The sequence below is a fragment of the Palaemon carinicauda genome, chromosome 45, assembly GCF_036898095.1.
Source record: "Palaemon carinicauda isolate YSFRI2023 chromosome 45, ASM3689809v2, whole genome shotgun sequence".
Taxonomy (NCBI): Eukaryota; Metazoa; Arthropoda; class Malacostraca; order Decapoda; family Palaemonidae; genus Palaemon; species Palaemon carinicauda.
Genome location: NC_090769.1, coordinates 2,729,183 through 2,754,182, shown reverse-complemented (window position 1 = coordinate 2,754,182; position 25,000 = coordinate 2,729,183). Strand labels below are relative to the sequence as shown.

The window sequence follows — 25,000 nt, the reverse complement described above, 5'->3', positions numbered from 1 at the left end:
ATTCTCTTCCGTCAGTCTCTCTCTCTCTCTCCCAAACTCCTGAGCCCTGTGAACTCGGTGATCGATGCCCGGATGTCACTACTAAGGGGGGGGGGGGTTGCTGCTCACCCCTACATCATCTCCCCCCTTCCCCAATATGATTCCCCTCTCCGTCACGAGGGCCCCCTCTTCTCTTTTCCCAGTCCCAGCCAGCACCGCCAGGGTTGCCATTTCAGTAACTTTCGCGTTAGATCTGGCGCGTTTCTGGAGAATTTAGCGCGATTTTTTTACTATCTGGCGTAATTGCGCTATTTTACGCCAGCACAAAATATAGTGCTTTTCCCGTTATAGTATATATGATACACCAGTTACCTTCCAGAATCTTTCATCCGAACTTGAGTTATTGAACTAAATTCTGCTTTATCATTATTATGTTTTCTTCCCTGTTGGAGCCCCCGGGCTTATAGCATCCTGCCTTTCCAGCTTAACAAGTAATAATAATAATAATAATAATAATAATAATAATAATAATAATAATAATAATAATAATGATAATAATAATCTAAATGATTTAGCGCTTTACTGGCGCGTTTTGGAAGCTCATGTAGCGCGTATTCAACATCAGAAATGGCAACCCTGAGCTCCACTACATTCAACCACCGCGCTAACCAGCAAAATGGTCACAGGTTGCTCAGCTCAAGGGGCCCGTACTAGACTTGTGATAACATTTCCATACACATATTAGCTATGGCGGGTGAAAGTGGTGAAGCCGGGGGAACACCATGCTCTTGTTTACAAGAGTCTCAGTCAAATTTTGATGCAATGAACCATGTATGACTTAATTAAATGGTTTAATTCATGAATAGGATTTTTTTTTCTAAGTTTTGGTAAGAAAAAAAAAAGTTCCTGAGCAGTTTTTTCTCTCCTTCAATATGGGAGTGGCATGTGTAGCTTTAGTATTATTAAAATGAATGAAGGATTATTTATGTTTTTCACTTTTTTATATAGAATTATTTCCTGAGTTCGTAAAATAACTAAACGTCAATTTTCGAATTCGTGTTTACGTTTTATTTTCTTATAACTGCTTCAAGAAAATGTATTAATCCCAAGTATGAATATAATATTTCTAACTATGAGTTCGCAAACGAAGGAATAAAATATTTAGAAAGTTTTAGTTTGCAGGAAGAATATATTTCATTACAGCGAAAGTAAAATGATCCAACTACTTTGTTTATTCATTTTCTCATTACCCAAACAACGAAACCTCTGTTCAGAAAGACGTTCGAGTAAAAATGAAAATTATCCTTGATGAAATAGTGGATACTTCTTTGCCTTGTAAGCTACGTTGGTAAACCGTAAAAAGTATCGCAAATTAGACTGTCAGAACATTAAACAAAATATTCTAATAAAACTCCTTCATATTAATACCCTTTCCTTTCTTCTAATAAAACTCCTCCATATCAATCAATGATAATTATGCATGCAATTATTCGTTACACCATCAAACTTGATATTCTGACATTCATAAAGTCACGATATATGTCATATGAGTGTCCCTAGTGTCCCTAGAAAAAAAAAAAAAAAAAAAAAAAAAAAAAAAAAAAATAATAATTGCGCATTTGTGTGTGTGTTTGTATGGGTGCGGATTGTGTGAGTCTGTAAGTTGGGCTTTCAAAAACAATGACAATGAGTTTGTTACTGACAAAAAGCAATATTTAGAGCAGGTCAGGATGGCCAACAAGCAAACAAACACATGATAAAAAAAATTCTCCACATTTGTGTGTGTGTTTGCATGGGTGTGCATTGTGTGAGTGGGTAAGTAAGGCTTTCAAAAACAATAACCATGAGTTTGTTACTGAAAGAAAGTAACATTCAGAGCAGGTCAGGATGGCAAACAAGCAAACAAACACATGCTAAGACCGGTAAGAATTAAGAACAGGATGCTCATTAACTAGATACCTGGCGACTGATAATTTGGCTTTGTGCATGCTCTTCAATTACCTTTACTTACATCATTCATTATACTTATCGTACATTGTCTTTGAAATTTGTTTGCCCTTTTCTTAATTAAGTTGATTTTATTTTTTTCTTGTTAGGTTACAATTTGAACATACACTACATAGGTAAATAATTTTGTATGTCAAGAAATGTAATTAAAAATGTTAAAAAGCTCCTCTGATTACCTATAAAAAATACTGAAATTTTAACAATTTGGCTAATGAATTCATTACCATAATAACATTGTCCTTAATGTAAACCTAATGGTTAAATAGTATCTACTATCGACTGTAATTATTAATGTTATTGTAAATGGACCTTGTAAAAGTTTTTCTTTTTTCCTTATGATTTGCTATACTGTAATGTATCAGTGTATGTCATACATATTATATTCTAGTATATTATTTTCTTCCATATACTTAGGTTTAATTATGTTAAATATTCATATACTCAACTTATATGTACAAATTTAATATTACTTTCATATTACATACAAAAATAAGGGATATGTTATCATTATGTTTATAGTTTCTCTTGCTTGTTAGCAGCGTTATTTTTGCCACATGATGCATAATAATTAGTATAATCACTAATGAAATACGCACAGACCATCTAGGTACATTTTTTATCTTATCGAGCATGGTCACATTCAACCTAATGATGATACCTGTCACCATTTCAAACTCTTGGAGCAAAACGTTCTTTACATTTCATTTAATCTTCCTTTTTATTGAGTTTTTATTAATGTTAGTTTTATTTCATACTATAGTCATAATCAAGAAATATATTCATATCGCAAACTATTGCAAATAACAATACCAATATCTCTACGATACTTCATGTTAACAATAGCGTTTTGAAATTATTTAGATAAAAAAAAAATTATACAAATGACTTTGGCTTCTGTTTACATAATCAATATAATACTAAGAGGGACCAATAATTTCATAATATCTACTTAATGCAATAGGTGATGACATAATTCGGGCTAGTAACCAGCTGTGCAGAATATAATGTTACAGAGTATATTACTTGAGAGTTGAAATTACAATAGTACGGAGACTAAATCTCCTGCCTCTACAAAAAGATCATTGGTATTTTCTTTTCCTTCAGGTGTGACCTTATATATATATATATATATATATATATATATATATATATATATATATATATATATATATATATATATACTGTATATGTATGTATGTATGTATGTGTATGTATATATATACACACACACACACATATATATATATATATATATATATATATATATATATATATATATATATATATATATATATATATATATGTGTGTGTGTGTGTGTGTGTATATATATATATAAAAGGTCACGCCTGAAGGAAAAGAAAATACCAATGATCTTTTAGTAGAGGCAGGAGATTTAGTCTCCGTAAAATTGTAGCTGGCTAGTAGCCCGAAATATGTCATCACCTACTGTATTAAGTAGATATGAAATTATTGGTCCTTCAGAGTATTATAATATCTTTGTTATGTATGTGTGTGTATGTGCGCGTATGTAATCACTTCTATTAAAACCGCTCTCAATGACACGCCCATCTTTTAACAGAAGCGTAAAGAATGTACCCACTACAAAGAATGCTTTTGCTTTTACAACACCAGAAGTTTCGAAAACATGCACTAAAGACTCATCAGCAACACGTCGACCTCATATTTCTCGTGCGTGTCCTAAGGGAGTTCTAGGTACTAAGAACAAAATGTTAAATAACGGACTTTTGTTTAATTAAGAGAAAATTATATAATTAATCGAGTTTTATTTATATAACTAAAAAAATCAGTTTAACGGCTTCTGAAGGATGTGTAAAGCAAAATACAGATTTTAGGATGAAATTGTTGATTTCTGAAATAGTATCAGGAGGAAAGGATTGGTTCATATATCCTTTAATATTAGGATGGAAGACGATAACCAAAATTGTCTGAGATCAAATAACTATTAGATTTTAGCTTTTAGTGAAAGATGGTTAATACTTTCACTATTTCGTGATGTCTTAATCAACTACGCATAAAATTACCACATTTCGAATGCTTTAAATATATTTCGAAAGATGAGTTGGCAATCTAAAATATTATCCTTCGGTAGATTTTAATGAATCGTTTACGATTCTATAGATTATACTAAATATTCTATCAGATAAAAAAATAATCAATAGATGATAAAGAATATTTTATCAGATCAGAAAATAATCAAGAGATAAACTCAACAAAATAACACGTAAAATAAAAAGATTCGTTTTAAAATGCAAAGAGGACAAATAAAGATAAAATATCAACAGAGACATAAATAAAACGAGGTAGGGTTTAAAGAGAGGGAATTGACTATAACAAACAGAGTGGAAGATCAGCCAAGTATTTAAAGGAGGTTACAAGACGATAGAAAGCGTCTTGAAACTTGGAGTGGCAGCGAAAGAAAAATGGAGAGAAGGAAGAGCGTAAATAGAGGATTGTGAAATGGAGGAGAAGGAGGAGGAGGAGGAGGAGGAGAAGGGTTTCGGGCCAAGAAAAATGGCCTGGGAACCGGGAAGTTGAAGGAGGGGGAGGAGAGGAATAAACAAGAGGAGAAGGAGGAGGAGGAGAAAGAGGCGAAGAATAAAGAGGAGGAGGAAGAGGAGGAGGCAAAGAATAAAGAGGAGGAAGCGAAGAATAAAGAGGAGGAGAATGAGGAGGCAAAGAATAAAGAGGAGGAGAAGGAGGAGGCAAAGAATAAAGAGGCAGAGAAGAAGGAGGTGAAGAATAAAGAGGAGGCGAAGAATAAAGAAGAAGAACAGAAGAATAAAGAGGAGGAGAAGGAGGAGGCAAAGAATAAAGAGGCATAGGAGGAGTAGGTGAAAAATAAAGAGTAGGTGAAAAATAAAGAGGAAGAGGAGGCCAAGAATAAAGAGGAGGAGAAGGAGGAGGTGAAGAATAAAGAGGAATAGGCGGAGGAGGTGAAGAATAAAGAGGAGGAAAAGAAGAGGAATAAAGAGGTCAAGAAGGAGGAGGTGAAGAATAAAGAGGAAGAGAAGGCGAAGAATAAAAAGAAATGGGGGAGGAAAATAAAAAATAGAAGAAGGAGGAGGCTAAGAATAAAGAGGAGGAGAAGGAGGAGGTGAGGAAGAAAGAGGAAGAGGAGGCGAAGAATAAAGAGAAGGGGGGGGGGCAAAGAAAAAAGAGGAGAAGAAGGAGGAGGCGAAGAATACAGAGGAGTAGAAGGAGGAGGCGAAGAATAAAGAGGCAGAGGAGGAAGTGAAGAATAAAGAGGAGGCGGAGGAGGAGGCGAAGAATAAAGAGGAGAAGGAGGAGGAAAAGAATAAAAAGAAGAAAGAGTAGGTGAAGAATAAAGAGGAAGAGAAGGAGGAGGAAGTGAAGAATAAAGAGGAGGAGGAGGAGGCGAAGAATAAAGAGGAAGAGGAGGCGATGAATAAAGAGAAGAAAAGAGAGGAATAAAGAGGAAGAGGAGAGGGAGGTGAAGAATAAAGAGGAAGAGGAGGTGAAGAATAAAGAAGAGGAGACGAAGAATAAAGAGGAGGAGGATGAAGAACCCAAGCAGGATGAGGAGAGGAGGCGGAGGAGATGAAAGGTAACTAATACATAAAGATCCTACATTTTTTTCCTCACATGTGAAGGGGAACTACTCAAAATAAGATGTCGCATATAGGAGAGTAATGATAATAACGATGGGAATAACAAAAGAAGAGTAAGAGAGTAATAATGATAACGATGGGAATAACGAAAAGAAAAGAGATGGAAAAAGGATGTGAGAAATAATTAGTCCTTCGGGCAAGTACCGAAACGTGTCATAGGATTAAACCTTAATTTCAGACGCCACAGTTATTTCACGCATTTTCCCACGGTGGGGAGGGGAAGGGGAAGGAAGGGGAAAGTAGGGGAAGGAAGGGGGAGTGGGGAATATGAAACTTCAGTCTTGACGCGGGGAATCGGCAGTGAAATGCATTCCGCAGAATTTCTTCAGTATGTTAGGGGAGGTAAACAAATAGGTGTATATACAAATAACATTACACTAATTCTCATTATATGTGAAAATTAATTTAATGTGTATGCTGGTATACGCAATTTATGACTTTTGTGTGTGTGTGTGTGTGTGTACGTAAAATGTGTAACTGTTACCCTAATTCTCATTACATTGTGAAAATTTATGTTCAATGTGTATTTTCGTATACGCGATTTAAGAGAATTTTTATTTTTGTCTACATGAAATGTGTAAATGCTACCCTAATTCACATAACAATTGTGTACGCTGGTATGTGTATGTGTATTTTCTATTTTTGTATGCATAAAATATGTAATGTCACACTAATTCTAATTATGTATAAATCTTATGTTCCATGTATATGCTGGTATACGCAATATACGTGTATTTTCTATCTATTTTGTATACATAAAATATGTAAATGTTACCCTAATTCTCATTACATATGAACATTTATGCTCCATGTGTATGCTCGCTCTCTCTCTCTCTCTCTCTCTCTCTCTCTCTCTCTCTCTCTCTCTCTCTCTCTCTCTCTCTCTCTCTCTACATATATATATATATATATATATATATATATATATATATATATATATATATATATATATATATATATATATATATTTACATATATATATATATATATATATATATATATATATATATATATATATATATATATATATATATATATACACACACACAAGCGTAAATTCAATATACATGTTTTCAACATATTTGAAAACGCATATTCAAGATATATATTTCTGAATACATAATTTCCTAACAGTATAAGCAATACATTTGCTTATACACACACTATAAGGAAATGTATAGTCAAGATGCATATGTCTGTAAAAAAGAAGAGGAAAAAAAAAGAGATATGTTTACGATAAGGAACAATTTTCCAAAACGTCAACATTCGGGCCATAAGGACCATTAAAGGCAGCCATATAAAATACGTCACTTGAAGAATGTTCCCTGATAATTGGATCTTGGAGAGGTAAAGACTGATTGATTGATTGATTGGAGGTTTTCTGGAGAAAACAAAACACTTCACTGGGCAGAGGATCAAGTAAATGTGTAATGGGTAGATAAGCGATTAAATAGAACAGTTATGTTATTCTATGGTTTGGGCACGCTCTTCGCACTCCTCAAGAGAGATTAGTTCACCAAACGTTCAGCTGGGCTCCACAAGGCACTGGAAGAGTTGGAATACCCAGGCCTACATGGCTGAGGACTATGAAGGACGAAGTAGATGATGATGAATGGAGTATTGAATTAAAAGCTCTAGATAGAGACGAGTGGCGAAATCTAACCGAGGCCCTTTGCGTCAATAGGCGTAAATGATGATGATGATGATGATGATGTTATATTATTCTTTTTTGTAATTGTGATATGAAACTATGATTTTTTTTTTATTGGCTTGGCTCCATTGTGTTTTTACAGGTGTATGCTACCATGAATGGTAGGGTATTTTCTTTCTTACTAAAGACTTAAAAACTCATTTTAAAATCTTGAAGATATTTAGATGAAAAATCTGAGATATATGAAAACTCTGAAAGAATTTTAAGATATTTAGATGAAAACTCTGAAAGATATTTACATGAAAACTCTGGAAGATATTTACATGAAAACTCTGGAAGATATTTACATGAAAACTCTGGAAGATATTTACATGAAAACTCTGGAAGATATTTACAAGGAAACTCTGGAAGATATTTACAAGGAAACTCTGGAAGATATTTACATGAAAACTCTGGAAGATATTTACATGAAAACTCTGGAAGATATTTACATGAAAACTCTGAAAGATATTTACATGAAAACTCTGGAAGATATTTACATGAAAACTCTGGAAGATATTTACATGAAAACTCTGAAAGATATTTACATGAAAACTCTGAAAGATATTTACATGAAAACTCTGGAAGATATTTACATGAAAACTCTGGAAGATATTTACATGAAAACTCTGAAAGATATTTACAAGGAAACTCTGGAAGATATTTACAAGGAAACTCTGGAAGATATTTACATGAAAACTCTGGAAGATATTTACATGAAAACTCTGAAAGATATTTACAAGGAAACTCTGGAAGATATTTACAAGGAAACTCTGGAAGATATTTACATGAAAACTCTGGAAGATATTTACATGAAAACTTTGAAAGATATTTACATGAAAACTCTGGAAGATATTTACATGAAAACTCTGAAAGATATTTACATGAAAACTCTGGAAGATATTTACATGAAAACTCTGAAAGATATTTACATGAAAACTCTGAAAGATATTTACATGAAAACTCTGGAAGATATTTACATGAAAACTCTGGAAGATATTTACATGAAAACTCTGGAAGATATTTACATGAAAACTCTGAAAGATATTTACAAGGAAACTCTGGAAGATATTTACAAGGAAACTCTGGAAGATATTTACATGAAAACTCTGGAAGATATTTACATGAAAACTCTGGAAGATATTTACATGAAAACTCTGAAAGATATTTACAAGGAAACTCTGGAAGATATTTACAAGGAAAATCTGGAAGATATTTACATGAAAACTGAAAGATATTTAGATGAAAACTGAAAGATATTTAGATGAAAACTTTGGAAGATATTTAGATGAAAACTCTGGAAGATATTTAGATGAAAACTCTGAAAGATATTTACATGAAAACTCTGGAAGATATTTACATGAAAACTCTGGAAGATATTTAGATGAAAACTCTGGAAGATATTTAGATGAAAAAACTGAAAGATATTTAGATGAAAACTGAAAGATATTTAGATGAAAACTCTGGAAGATATTTACATGAAAACTCTGGAAGATATTTACATGAAAACTGAAAGATATTTAGATAAAAACTGAAAGATATTTAGATGAAAACTGAAAGATATTTAGATGAAAACTCTGGAAGATATTTACATGAAAACTGAAAGATATTTAGATAAAAACTGAAAGATATTTAGATGAAAACTGAAAGATATTTAGATGAAAACTCTGAAAGATATTTACATGAAAACTCTGAAAGATATTTACAAGGAAACTCTGGAAGATATTTACATGAAAACTCTGGAAGATATTTACATGAAAACTCTGGAAGATATTTACATGAAAACTCTGAAAGATATTTACATGAAAACTCTGAAAGATATTTACAAGGAAACTCTGGAAGATATTTACATGAAAACTCTGGAAGATATTTACATGAAAACTCTGGAAGATATTTAGATGAAAACTCTGGAAGATATTTACATGAAAACTCTGGAAGATATTTACATGAAAACTCTGAAAGATATTTACATGAAAACTCTGGAAGATATTTACATGAAAACTCTGAAAGATATTTACAAGGAAACTCTGGAAGATATTTACATGAAAACTCTGGAAGATATTTACATGAAAACTCTGGAAGATATTTACATGAAAACTCTGGAAGATATTTACATGAAAACTCTGGAAGATATTTACATGAAAACTCTGGAAGATATTTACATGAAAACTCTGAAAGATATTTACAAGGAAACTCTGGAAGATATTTACATGAAAACTCTGGAAGATATTTACAAGGAAACTCTGGAAGATATTTACATGAAAACTCTGGAAGATATTTACAAGGAAACTCTGGAAGATATTTACATGAAAACTCTGGAAGATATTTACATGAAAACTCTGGAAGATATTTACATGAAAACTCTGGAAGATATTTACAAGGAAACTCTGGAAGATATTTACATGAAAACTCTGGAAGATATTTACAAGGAAACTCTGGAAGATATTTACATGAAAACTCTGGAAGATATTTAGATGAAAACTCTGGAAGATATTTACATGAAAACTCTGGAAGATATTTACATGAAACCTCTGAAAGATATTTACAAGGAAACTCTGGAAGATATTTACAAGGAAACTCTGGAAGATATTTACATGAAAACTCTGGAAGATATTTACAAGGAAACTCTGGAAGATATTTACATGAAAACTCTGGAAGATATTTACAAGGAAACTCTGGAAGATATTTACATGAAAACTCTGGAAGATATTTACAAGGAAACTCTGGAAGATATTTACATGAAAACTCTGGAAGATATTTACATGAAAACTCTGGAAGATATTTACATGAAAACTCTGGAAGATATTTACAAGGAAACTCTGGAAGATATTTACATGAAAACTCTGGAAGATATTTACAAGGAAACTCTGGAAGATATTTACATGAAAACTCTGGAAGATATTTACAAGGAAACTCTGGAAGATATTTACATGAAAACTCTGGAAGATATTTACATGAAAACTCTGGAAGATATTTACATGAAAACTCTGGAAGATATTTACATGAAAACTCTGGAAGATATTTACATGAAAACTCTGGAAGATATTTACAAGGAAACTCTGGAAGATATTTACATGAAAACTCTGGAAGATATTTACAAGGAAACTCTGGAAGATATTTACATGAAAACTCTGGAAGATATTTACATGAAAACTCTGGAAGATATTTACATGAAAACTCTGGAAGATATTTACAAGGAAACTCTGGAAGATATTTACATGAAAACTCTGGAAGATATTTACAAGGAAACTCTGGAAGATATTTACATGAAAACTCTGGAAGATATTTACATGAAAACTCTGGAAGATATTTACATGAAAACTCTGGAAGATATTTACATGAAAACTCTGGAAGATATTTACATGAAAACTCTGGAAGATATTTACAAGGAAACTCTGGAAGATATTTACATGAAAACTCTGGAAGATATTTAGATGAAAACTCTGGAAGATATTTACATGAAAACTCTGGAAGATATTTACATGAAAACTCTGGAAGATATTTACATGAAAACTCTGGAAGATATTTACATGAAAACTCTGGAAGATATTTACAAGGAAACTCTGGAAGATATTTACATGAAAACTCTGGAAGATATTTACAAGGAAACTCTGGAAGATATTTACATGAAAACTCTGGAAGATATTTACATGAAAACTCTGGAAGATATTTACATGAAAACTCTGGAAGATATTTACATGAAAACTCTGGAAGATATTTACAAGGAAACTCTGGAAGATATTTACATGAAATCTCTGGAAGATATTTACAAGGAAACTCTGGAAGATATTTACATGAAAACTCTGGAAGATATTTACATGAAAACTCTGGAAGATATTTACATGAAAACTCTGGAAGATATTTACATGAAAACTCTGGAAGATATTTACATGAAAACTCTGGAAGATATTTACAAGGAAACTCTGGAAGATATTTACATGAAAACTCTGGAAGATATTTACATGAAAACTCTGGAAGATATTTACATGAAAACTCTGGAAGATATTTACAAGGAAACTCTGGAAGATATTTACATGAAAACTCTGGAAGATATTTACAAGGAAACTCTGGAAGATATTTACATGAAAACTCTGGAAGATATTTAGATGAAAACTCTGGAAGATATTTACATGAAAACTCTGGAAGATATTTACATGAAAACTCTGGAAGATATTTACATGAAAACTCTGGAAGATATTTACAAGGAAACTCTGGAAGATATTTACATGAAAACTCTGGAAGATATTTACAAGGAAACTCTGGAAGATATTTACATGAAAACTCTGGAAGATATTTACATGAAAACTCTGGAAGATATTTACATGAAAACTCTGGAAGATATTTACATGAAAACTCTGGAAGATATTTACATGAAAACTCTGGAAGATATTTACAAGGAAACTCTGGAAGATATTTACATGAAAACTCTGGAAGATATTTACAAGGAAACTCTGGAAGATATTTACATGAAAACTCTGGAAGATATTTACATGAAAACTCTGGAAGATATTTACATGAAAACTCTGGAAGATATTTACATGAAAACTCTGGAAGATATTTACATGAAAACTCTGGAAGATATTTACAAGGAAACTCTGGAAGATATTTACATGAAAACTCTGGAAGATATTTACAAGGAAACTCTGGAAGATATTTACATGAAAACTCTGGAAGATATTTACATGAAAACTCTGGAAGATATTTACATGAAAACTCTGGAAGATATTTACATGAAAACTCTGGAAGATATTTACAAGGAAACTCTGGAAGATATTTACATGAAAACTCTGGAAGATATTTACAAGGAAACTCTGGAAGATATTTACATGAAAACTCTGGAAGATATTTACAAGGAAACTCTGGAAGATATTTACATGAAAACTCTGGAAGATATTTACATGAAAACTCTGGAAGATATTTACAAGGAAACTCTGGAAGATATTTACATGAAAACTCTGGAAGATATTTACAAGGAAACTCTGGAAGATATTTACATGAAAACTCTGGAAGATATTTAGATGAAAACTCTGGAAGATATTTACATGAAAACTCTGGAAGATATTTACATGAAACCTCTGAAAGATATTTACAAGGAAACTCTGGAAGATATTTACAAGGAAACTCTGGAAGATATTTACATGAAAACTCTGGAAGATATTTACAAGGAAACTCTGGAAGATATTTACATGAAAACTCTGGAAGATATTTACAAGGAAACTCTGGAAGATATTTACATGAAAACTCTGGAAGATATTTACAAGGAAACTCTGGAAGATATTTACATGAAAACTCTGGAAGATATTTACATGAAAACTCTGGAAGATATTTACATGAAAACTCTGGAAGATATTTACATGAAAACTCTGGAAGATATTTACAAGGAAACTCTGGAAGATATTTACATGAAAACTCTGGAAGATATTTACAAGGAAACTCTGGAAGATATTTACATGAAAACTCTGGAAGATATTTACAAGGAAACTCTGGAAGATATTTACATGAAAACTCTGGAAGATATTTACATGAAAACTCTGGAAGATATTTACATGAAAACTCTGGAAGATATTTACAAGGAAACTCTGGAAGATATTTACATGAAAACTCTGGAAGATATTTACATGAAAACTCTGGAAGATATTTACAAGGAAACTCTGGAAGATATTTACATGAAAACTCTGGAAGATATTTACATGAAAACTCTGGAAGATATTTACAAGGAAACTCTGGAAGATATTTACAAGGAAACTCTGGAAGATATTTACATGAAAACTCTGGAAGATATTTAGATGAAAACTCTGGAAGATATTTAGATGAAAAAACTGAAAGATATTTAGATGAAAACTGAAAGATATTTAGATGAAAACTCTGGAAGATATTTACATGAAAACTCTGGAAGATATTTACATGAAAACTGAAAGATATTTAGATAAAAACTGAAAGATATTTAGATGAAAACTGAAAGATATTTAGATGAAAACTCTGGAAGATATTTACATGAAAACTGAAAGATATTTAGATAAAAACTGAAAGATATTTAGATGAAAACTGAAAGATATTTAGATGAAAACTCTGAAAGATATTTACATGAAAACTCTGAAAGATATTTACAAGGAAACTCTGGAAGATATTTACATGAAAACTCTGGAAGATATTTACATGAAAACTCTGGAAGATATTTACATGAAAACTCTGAAAGATATTTACATGAAAACTCTGAAAGATATTTACAAGGAAACTCTGGAAGATATTTACATGAAAACTCTGGAAGATATTTACATGAAAACTCTGGAAGATATTTAGATGAAAACTCTGGAAGATATTTACATGAAAACTCTGGAAGATATTTACATGAAAACTCTGAAAGATATTTACATGAAAACTCTGGAAGATATTTACATGAAAACTCTGAAAGATATTTACAAGGAAACTCTGGAAGATATTTACATGAAAACTCTGGAAGATATTTACATGAAAACTCTGGAAGATATTTACATGAAAACTCTGGAAGATATTTACATGAAAACTCTGGAAGATATTTACATGAAAACTCTGGAAGATATTTACATGAAAACTCTGAAAGATATTTACAAGGAAACTCTGGAAGATATTTACATGAAAACTCTGGAAGATATTTACAAGGAAACTCTGGAAGATATTTACATGAAAACTCTGGAAGATATTTACAAGGAAACTCTGGAAGATATTTACATGAAAACTCTGGAAGATATTTACATGAAAACTCTGGAAGATATTTACATGAAAACTCTGGAAGATATTTACAAGGAAACTCTGGAAGATATTTACATGAAAACTCTGGAAGATATTTACAAGGAAACTCTGGAAGATATTTACATGAAAACTCTGGAAGATATTTAGATGAAAACTCTGGAAGATATTTACATGAAAACTCTGGAAGATATTTACATGAAACCTCTGAAAGATATTTACAAGGAAACTCTGGAAGATATTTACAAGGAAACTCTGGAAGATATTTACATGAAAACTCTGGAAGATATTTACAAGGAAACTCTGGAAGATATTTACATGAAAACTCTGGAAGATATTTACAAGGAAACTCTGGAAGATATTTACATGAAAACTCTGGAAGATATTTACAAGGAAACTCTGGAAGATATTTACATGAAAACTCTGGAAGATATTTACATGAAAACTCTGGAAGATATTTACATGAAAACTCTGGAAGATATTTACAAGGAAACTCTGGAAGATATTTACATGAAAACTCTGGAAGATATTTACAAGGAAACTCTGGAAGATATTTACATGAAAACTCTGGAAGATATTTACAAGGAAACTCTGGAAGATATTTACATGAAAACTCTGGAAGATATTTACATGAAAACTCTGGAAGATATTTACATGAAAACTCTGGAAGATATTTACATGAAAACTCTGGAAGATATTTACATGAAAACTCTGGAAGATATTTACAAGGAAACTCTGGAAGATATTTACATGAAAACTCTGGAAGATATTTACAAGGAAACTCTGGAAGATATTTACATGAAAACTCTGGAAGATATTTACATGAAAACTCTGGAAGATATTTACATGAAAACTCTGGAAGATATTTACAAGGAAACTCTGGAAGATATTTACATGAAAACTCTGGAAGATATTTACAAGGAAACTCTGGAAGATATTTACATGAAAACTCTGGAAGATATTTACATGAAAACTCTGGAAGATATTTACATGAAAACTCTGGAAGATATTTACATGAAAACTCTGGAAGATATTTACATGAAAACTCTGGAAGATATTTACAAGGAAACTCTGGAAGATATTTACATGAAAACTCTGGAAGATATTTAGATGAAAACTCTGGAAGATATTTACATGAAAACTCTGGAAGATATTTACATGAAAACTCTGGAAGATATTTACATGAAAACTCTGGAAGATATTTACATGAAAACTCTGGAAGATATTTACAAGGAAACTCTGGAAGATATTTACATGAAAACTCTGGAAGATATTTACAAGGAAACTCTGGAAGATATTTACATGAAAACTCTGGAAGATATTTACATGAAAACTCTGGAAGATATTTACATGAAAACTCTGGAAGATATTTACATGAAAACTCTGGAAGATATTTACAAGGAAACTCTGGAAGATATTTACATGAAATCTCTGGAAGATATTTACAAGGAAACTCTGGAAGATATTTACATGAAAACTCTGGAAGATATTTACATGAAAACTCTGGAAGATATTTACATGAAAACTCTGGAAGATATTTACATGAAAACTCTGGAAGATATTTACATGAAAACTCTGGAAGATATTTACAAGGAAACTCTGGAAGATATTTACATGAAAACTCTGGAAGATATTTACATGAAAACTCTGGAAGATATTTACATGAAAACTCTGGAAGATATTTACAAGGAAACTCTGGAAGATATTTACATGAAAACTCTGGAAGATATTTACAAGGAAACTCTGGAAGATATTTACATGAAAACTCTGGAAGATATTTAGATGAAAACTCTGGAAGATATTTACATGAAAACTCTGGAAGATATTTACATGAAAACTCTGGAAGATATTTACATGAAAACTCTGGAAGATATTTACAAGGAAACTCTGGAAGATATTTACATGAAAACTCTGGAAGATATTTACAAGGAAACTCTGGAAGATATTTACATGAAAACTCTGGAAGATATTTACATGAAAACTCTGGAAGATATTTACATGAAAACTCTGGAAGATATTTACATGAAAACTCTGGAAGATATTTACATGAAAACTCTGGAAGATATTTACAAGGAAACTCTGGAAGATATTTACATGAAAACTCTGGAAGATATTTACAAGGAAACTCTGGAAGATATTTACATGAAAACTCTGGAAGATATTTACATGAAAACTCTGGAAGATATTTACATGAAAACTCTGGAAGATATTTACATGAAAACTCTGGAAGATATTTACATGAAAACTCTGGAAGATATTTACAAGGAAACTCTGGAAGATATTTACATGAAAACTCTGGAAGATATTTACAAGGAAACTCTGGAAGATATTTACATGAAAACTCTGGAAGATATTTACATGAAAACTCTGGAAGATATTTACATGAAAACTCTGGAAGATATTTACATGAAAACTCTGGAAGATATTTACAAGGAAACTCTGGAAGATATTTACATGAAAACTCTGGAAGATATTTACAAGGAAACTCTGGAAGATATTTACATGAAAACTCTGGAAGATATTTACAAGGAAACTCTGGAAGATATTTACATGAAAACTCTGGAAGATATTTACATGAAAACTCTGGAAGATATTTACAAGGAAACTCTGGAAGATATTTACATGAAAACTCTGGAAGATATTTACAAGGAAACTCTGGAAGATATTTACATGAAAACTCTGGAAGATATTTAGATGAAAACTCTGGAAGATATTTACATGAAAACTCTGGAAGATATTTACATGAAACCTCTGAAAGATATTTACAAGGAAACTCTGGAAGATATTTACAAGGAAACTCTGGAAGATATTTACATGAAAACTCTGGAAGATATTTACAAGGAAACTCTGGAAGATATTTACATGAAAACTCTGGAAGATATTTACAAGGAAACTCTGGAAGATATTTACATGAAAACTCTGGAAGATATTTACAAGGAAACTCTGGAAGATATTTACATGAAAACTCTGGAAGATATTTACATGAAAACTCTGGAAGATATTTACATGAAAACTCTGGAAGATATTTACATGAAAACTCTGGAAGATATTTACAAGGAAACTCTGGAAGATATTTACATGAAAACTCTGGAAGATATTTACAAGGAAACTCTGGAAGATATTTACATGAAAACTCTGGAAGATATTTACAAGGAAACTCTGGAAGATATTTACATGAAAACTCTGGAAGATATTTACATGAAAACTCTGGAAGATATTTACATGAAAACTCTGGAAGATATTTACAAGGAAACTCTGGAAGATATTTACATGAAAACTCTGGAAGATATTTACATGAAAACTCTGGAAGATATTTACAAGGAAACTCTGGAAGATATTTACATGAAAACTCTGGAAGATATTTACATGAAAACTCTGGAAGATATTTACAAGGAAACTCTGGAAGATATTTACAAGGAAACTCTGGAAGATATTTACATGAAAACTCTGGAAGATATTTAGATGAAAACTCTGGAAGATATTTACATGAAAACTCTGGAAGATATTTACATGAAAACTCTGAAAGATATTTACAAGGAAACTCTGGAAGATATTTACATGAAAACTCTGAAAGATATTTACAAGGAAACTCTGGAAGATATTTACATGAAAACTCTGGAAGATATTTACATGAAAACTCTGGAAGATATTTACATGAAAACTCTGGAAGATATTTAGATGAAAACTCTGAAAGATATTTACATGAAAACTCTGGAAGATATTTACATGAAAACTCTGGAAGATATTTAGATGAAAACTGAAAGATATTTAGATGAAAACTGAAAGATATTTAGATGAAAACTCTGGAAGATATTTAGATGAAAACTCTGGAAGATATTTACATGAAAACTGAAAGATATTTAGATAAAAACTGAAAGATATTTAGATGAAAACTCTGGAAGATATTTAGATGAAAACTCTGAAAGATATTTACATGAAAACTCTGGAAGATATTTAGATGAAAACTCTGAAAGATATTTACATGAAAACTCTGGAAGATATTTACATGAAAACTCTGGAAGATATTTACAAGGAAACTCTGGAAGATATTTACATGAAAACTCTGGAAGATATTTACATGAAAACTCTGGAAGATATTTACATGAAAACTCTGGAAGATATTTACATGAAACCTCTGAAAGATATTTACTAGGAAACTCTGGAAGATATTTACATGAAAACTCTGGAAGATATTTACAAGGAAACTCTGGAAGATATTTACATGAAAACTCTGGAAGATATTTAGATGAAAACTCTGGAAGATATTTACATGAAAACTCTGGAAGATATTTACATGAAACCTCTGAAAGATATTTACATGAAAACTCTGGAAGATATTTACATGAAAACTCTGGAAGATATTTACAAGGAAACTCTGGAAGATATTTACATGAAAACTCTGGAAGATATTTACAAGGAAACTCTGGAAGATATTTACATGAAAACTCTGGAAGATATTTAGATGAAAACTCTGGAAGATATTTAGATGAAAACTCTGGAAGATATTTACATGAAACCTCTGAAAGATATTTACAAGGAAACTCTGGAAGATATTTACAAGGAAACTCTGGAAGATATTTACATGAAAACTCTGGAAGATATTTACATGAAAACTCTGGAAGATATTTACAAGGAAACTCTGGAAGATATTTACATGAAAACTCTGGAAGATATTTACATGAAAACTCTGGAAGATATTTACATGAAAACTCTGGAAGATATTTACAAGGAAACTCTGGAAGATATTCACATGAAAACTCTGGAAGATATTTACAAGGAAACTCTGGAAGATATTTACATGAAAACTCTGGAAGATATTTACAAGGAAACTCTGGAAGATATTTACATGAAAACTCTGGAAGATATTTACATGAAAACTCTGGAAGATATTTACAAGGAAACTCTGGAAGATATTTACATGAAAACTCTGGAAGATATTTACATGAAAACTCTGGAAGATATTTACAAGGAAACTCTGGAAGATATTTACATGAAAACTCTGGAAGATATTTACATGAAAACTCTGGAAGATATTTACAAGGAAACTCTGGAAGATATTTACATGAAAACTCTGGAAGATATTTAGATGAAAACTCTGGAAGATATTTACATGAAAACTCTGGAAGATATTTACATGAAAACTCTGAAAGATATTTACAAGGAAACTCTGGAAGATATTTACATGAAAACTCTGAAAGATATTTACAAGGAAACTCTGGAAGATATTTACATGAAAACTCTGGAAGATATTTACATGAAAACTCTGGAAGATATTTAGATGAAAACTCTGAAAGATATTTACATGAAAACTCTGGAAGATATTTACATGAAAACTCTGGAAGATATTTAGATGAAAACTGAAAGATATTTAGATGAAAACTGAAAGATATTTAGATGAAAACTCTGGAAGATATTTAGATGAAAACTCTGGAAGATATTTACATGAAAACTGAAAGATATTTAGATAAAAACTGAAAGATATTTAGATGAAAACTCTGGAAGATATTTAGATGAAAACTCTGAAAGATATTTACATGAAAACTCTGGAAGATATTTACATGAAAACTCTGGAAGATATTTACATGAAAACTCTGGAAGATATTTAGATGAAAAAACTGAAAGATATTTAGATGAAAACTGAAAGATATTTAGATGAAAACTCTGGAAGATATTTACATGAAAACTCTGGAAGATATTTACATGAAAACTGAAAGATATTTAGATAAAAACTGAAAGATATTTACATGAAAACTGAAAGATATTTAGATGAAAACTCTGGAAGATATTTACATGAAAACTCTGGAAGATATTTACATGAAACTGAAAGATATTTAGATAAAAACTGAAAGATATTTAGATGAAAACTCTGGAAGATATTTAGATGAAAACTCTGAAAGATATTTACATGAAAACTCTGAAAGATATTTACATGAAAACTCTGGAAGATATTTACATGAAAACTCTGGAAGATATTTACATGAAACTGAAAGATATTTAGATAAAAACTGAAAGATATTTAGATGAAAACTCTGGAAGATATCTAGATGAAAACTCTGAAAGATATTTACATGAAAACTCTGGAAGATATTTACATGAAAACTCTGGAAGATATTTAGATGAAAACTCTGGAAGATATTTAGATGAAAAAACTGAAAGATATTTAGATGAAAACTGAAAGATATTTAGATGAAAACTCTGGAAGAGATTTAGATGAAAACTCTGAAAGATATTTAGATGAAAACTGGAAAATATTTAGATGAAAACTCTGGAAAATATTTAGATGAAAACTCTTGAAGATATATAGATGAAAATCTACACTTTCCCAGGCTTAGAACTAAGACTTATTATTTTGTCAAAATCTATTTTCCATTTCAATCCAACATTTGGCGCAATTTCTTTATAATCAATGACATTAAAATAACTGTACTGAAGTAGATCGAGCCGGTCGTAGACTAACAGGTAATCCGTACTTTCACAAGCTTAGAAATAGTACTAATTACTTTAACATAATTTATTTTCCATTCCAGTTTTACATTCATAGCTTTCTTTAAACCTATGACATTAAAGTAATTGTACTTTAGTAGATAGCCAATCGAAGTCTGACAACTAATCCATATTTTTACGAGGTTAGACCTGATACTCATCATTTTATCAAAATCGATTTTCTATTTTATAGTTATTTCTTTTACAATCTCTGACATTAAAATAACTGTACTCAAGTAGCTAGAGACTATCGTAGAGTGACAGGTAAGCAGACTCACGCACACATCGTCTCTTTTTTTTATTATCATCATGAAATAATCATTTACAGTCTTACAATTTATAACACATATACATCATCGTATATTTGCATGAATATTTTTTTTAACTTATACATAATTGTATATTTACATGATTAATTTTCTAGCATATATACATCATCGTATATTTACATCTTTACATGAATAATTTCTTTTAACTTTTACATAATCGTATATTTACATGATTAATTTTCTAGCATATATACATCGTCGTATATTTACATCTTTACATGAATAATTTCTTTTAACTTTTACATAATCGTATATTTACATGAATAATTTTTTTTAACATATATACATCCTCGTATATTTACATGAATAATTTCTTTTATCTTACACATAATCGTATATTTACATGAATAATTTCTTTTATCTTATACATAATCGTATATTTACATGAATAATTTTTTTAACTTATACATAATCGTATATTTACATGAATATTTTTTTTAACTTATACATAATCGTATATTTACATGAATATCTTTTTTAACTTATACATAATCGTATATTTACATGAATAATTTTCCAACATATATACATCATCGTATTACATGAATATTTCTTTCATTTTATTTCATCGTCTCTCACGGTGGCCCACCTTGAACCACCACGCACACGTGAAACGACACACAGACAAGCTTCTCCTGGAACGACACACAGACACACACAGAAACACACAGACAAGCTCTATTTTTTCTCCATTCACCGTCGCCAAATATCAAATATGTTGATGATGTTGCGGAATTGGTTAGGGGGAATCGTGCGGGTACGGCAATCAATTTCCGACGCTGAATTTAATTCAGTTTACGTGGAAAGGGAAATCAAAGAATCTGCAGAGATAACGAAAACGAATGACGCTCTCAGGAACCACTATTGGCTGGTGGTAGTGATTCTTAGGCTCCCCATGCCTTTAAAGAGGGAGTAGTGGTTCTCAGCCAGGGGTGACGACTCTTGTGATGATCTCTCTCTCTCTCTCTCTCTCTCTCTCTCTCTCTCTCTCTCTCTCTCTCTCTCTCTCTCTCTCTCTCTCTCTGACTGCTTTTAAAGAGGCAGTGGTGATTCTATAGCTTGTTCAGCGCGAGGCCTTGATTAAACTAATGGCTCGCGTTTCGGACTGAAAAGCGGAGTAATGATTCTCAGGTAAATTGCATATTACAGCTAAATTACGCGAAAGTATCATGTTTTGATATAGAAAAAAAAAATTACACTAATTCCTGAATTTTATCATTTGCAATAAAAGGATACTATGTGTTATATTTTGATTTCCAAATCATATTTCTGATATTATTCATATCCAGTAAGCTAGTTACCTTCGTTTTAACATTCGGATGCAAAATAACTTTAAACCGCTTTTTCTACCCAAAATAAAACGATGTTATGAACTATTTAATAGTGTTCTTAAGGTTATTAGCTTTAGATGTCATAATCCACAACTTCCTTTGATTAATAAATGTAATACAGCAATCAAAATTTGATAGTTTCTACACAATGAAATGAAACAATGAGCGATGTGCTGTTTTCATTCCACTATTACCAGGCTGACATGCTATTCAAGCAACCGCTAGTTGTAAAAACTGTAAATCTACACTGTATTATCATTATTATTATTATTATTATTATTATTATTATTATTAGTTATTATTTGTTGTTGTTGTTATTATCATTATTATTATCAGCATTACTTGCTAAGCTACAACCCTAGTTGGAAAAGCAGGATGCTATAAGCCCAGGGACTCCAACAGGAAAGCAAACTAGGAAAAGTAGAGTACTTTAAGAACAGTAACAACATTTAAATATTTCCTAAATAAACTACAAAAACTTTAACAAAACAAGAGGAAGAGAAATAAGATAAAATAGTGTGCTCGAGTGTACCCTCAAGCTAGAACTAATCCAAGACAGTGGAATAAGAGAAAAAAAATATATGAAACTTTCAATTAAAACTTTCACGGCAAATCTCAATCAGAAGACCTCACGAAATTGTCTTCAGAAACACCTTTGCCATTTTGCCTAGAGCGGCCTTCTCTCTTTCCTACAGGAACAGCAAATAACCCTAATACTTAATGTAAAACACTGTTGGTAATTCAACACCCTTGGATTTTGTGTGACGGAAGACCGTGTGACCAGGTTTTAGGGGGGAGGGAGAAGGGGGAGGGGAAGGGGGGATATGGTGGATTCTAGGAGGGGGAGAAGGAGGAGGGAGAGGTAGGTTATAGGATGGAGGATGCAGAACCATGGCAGGACCGGTCGTCTGCCCCTACCAACAACCTGCTTCTTCTTCCTTCTTCTACGGCAGTTGGATGTATTTCCTGCTGTGTTTCATGTAGGCCAGTGTTTCCCAACCTATTATTATTATTATTATTATTATTATTATTATTATTATTATTATTATTCTTGTTATTCCTATTATTATTATTATTATACTGCAGCCCCAGTTGAAAAAAAAAACAGGATTCTATAAGCCCAAGGGCTCCAACAGGGAAAATAGCCCAGCTAGAAAAGGAAACAAGGAACCAGATAGAATAGTGTGCTCAAGGAAGAGACCTGATACCCCAAAATTCAGTCTCGCTATTATCATTTACCCGGTAATATTATGGGGTTTCTTTTTTAGCTTTCATCTGATTAACTACATGGGTCATATAGTCAACTATTAATTGCATATATTTAAGGATCCTGGAAAATGCAAACTTTAACATTTTAATGTACAGTATATAAAAATCAACTTGGACACGCTATCTCCTCTCACACAGAACATTCATTACCACCATGAATATCGGTTCAATGCCCCAATGGGGTTTAGGATTGGGAAACACTGAATGATAAAATAGAGTATAGAAGAGGGTGAGAAAAAGAATAATGTGAGGAAAAAAATTGAAAATTAAATACAGTAGAAAGAAAAGACGACAGAAACATTTGAGGCAGACTCAAATGCTCTTTACCTAAGTTGACGGTTAGGTGTTCCTGACCAAAACTGATTTAATGCTGATCTGATCCCTGAAGGGTTATGGCACAGGCCTCTTGATGATGAAATGTTTTGAGGTATGATGTGATTACGGAAGATTTTCTTTTAGCATTTTTAGCAATAATCAGATTAAAAAAAAAATAGACATTGTATGTAAATAGCCTGCTCTTAAAACATCATGATATTTATACATATCTTTTCTTAATCTTACATGGCATACCAACGATGGAAGATTTGCAGATTAGTGAGGCTTCATTCACAGAAGAATGACCCAGTTTTCAACTGATATTCAGCAAAAAAACAAACTCAGTAATAGAAAGTACTTAATGACATAGTGGGAATTTAATTCAAGAGTGCTGACAAACTGGAAATGGCTTAAATGTATTACATATTAGAACAGTGAAAAGAGATGTAATTGAGATAAACAAGAAAAGACTGGTAGACGGCAGTCATAGACGGCAGAGTCACCTAGCAATATAGCTGGCAGACAGCAGACCAGGTTTTATTGCCGTTAACAACGGCAGTAAAAAAAAGACGAGCACCGCACTGAAAAAATAGCTACTAGACAGTCAACTACATCAAACCATTGCAATTCACATTAAAGCTGAATAAAATTATTGTATAGCAAACCTGCAGGAGGACAGTTCTGCATAAATTTCAATGTCGAAAAAAATCCCTTCATATTTATAAAAAAAAAAAAAAAAAAAAAAAAAAAAAAAACATTCAGAACTGATAACGTTACGAAGACAGTTTCATGCGTTAAAACACAAGAAAAAAATCAACAAAAAGAAAGAAATAAACTCAACCTCATGACTGGAGGGGCAAATAAAACGAGTTTGGTCGGAAAGGAAATTAATCTTCTTTATTACACGTTAAAGAATGTTTTTTTTTTTTAATCTTGGTAACTGGAGAATCTATGAAGATTACGACCACACAGTAGTTTGGATATTACTAATCAGTTTTAACCAGGGGAATTTTTTCCCCTAAGCGATCAGGTATCCTATTATATAGGATTCAAGATTTCATAGATAGCTAAGATTCGATTATCAAATTACACTTTCGATTTTTAATCGTTTCCATCATATGCAAATCACGATATGTTAACCATCGATATGAAACCAAAAACTTGCCTCTATATTCTATACTATGTTTATTTAATTCCAAGTATTCCACCCCATTATAAAA

General features: G+C 31.4%; 2 protein-coding genes across 2 annotated transcripts in view; one reads left to right on the top strand and one right to left on the bottom strand.

The window, feature by feature from the left end:
* Positions 1 to 136: 136 nt before the first annotated feature.
* On the top strand, positions 137 to 4,830 carry LOC137634705 (uncharacterized). The gene is made up of 3 exons (XM_068367196.1): positions 137 to 225; positions 3,567 to 3,700; positions 4,478 to 4,830. The coding sequence occupies exons 1-3, from the start codon at positions 137 to 139 to the stop codon at positions 4,828 to 4,830; spliced, it is 576 nt and encodes a 191-aa protein (XP_068223297.1).
* Positions 4,831 to 5,073: 243 nt separating this feature from the next.
* LOC137634704 (uncharacterized) overlaps positions 5,074 to 25,000 on the bottom strand; it is a 34,414-nt gene continuing 14,487 nt past the window's right edge. The window contains exon 3 of the mRNA XM_068367195.1: positions 5,074 to 5,577. Within this exon, the coding sequence (XP_068223296.1) occupies positions 5,074 to 5,577 (504 nt within the window). The remainder of the gene's footprint in view (positions 5,578 to 25,000) is intronic.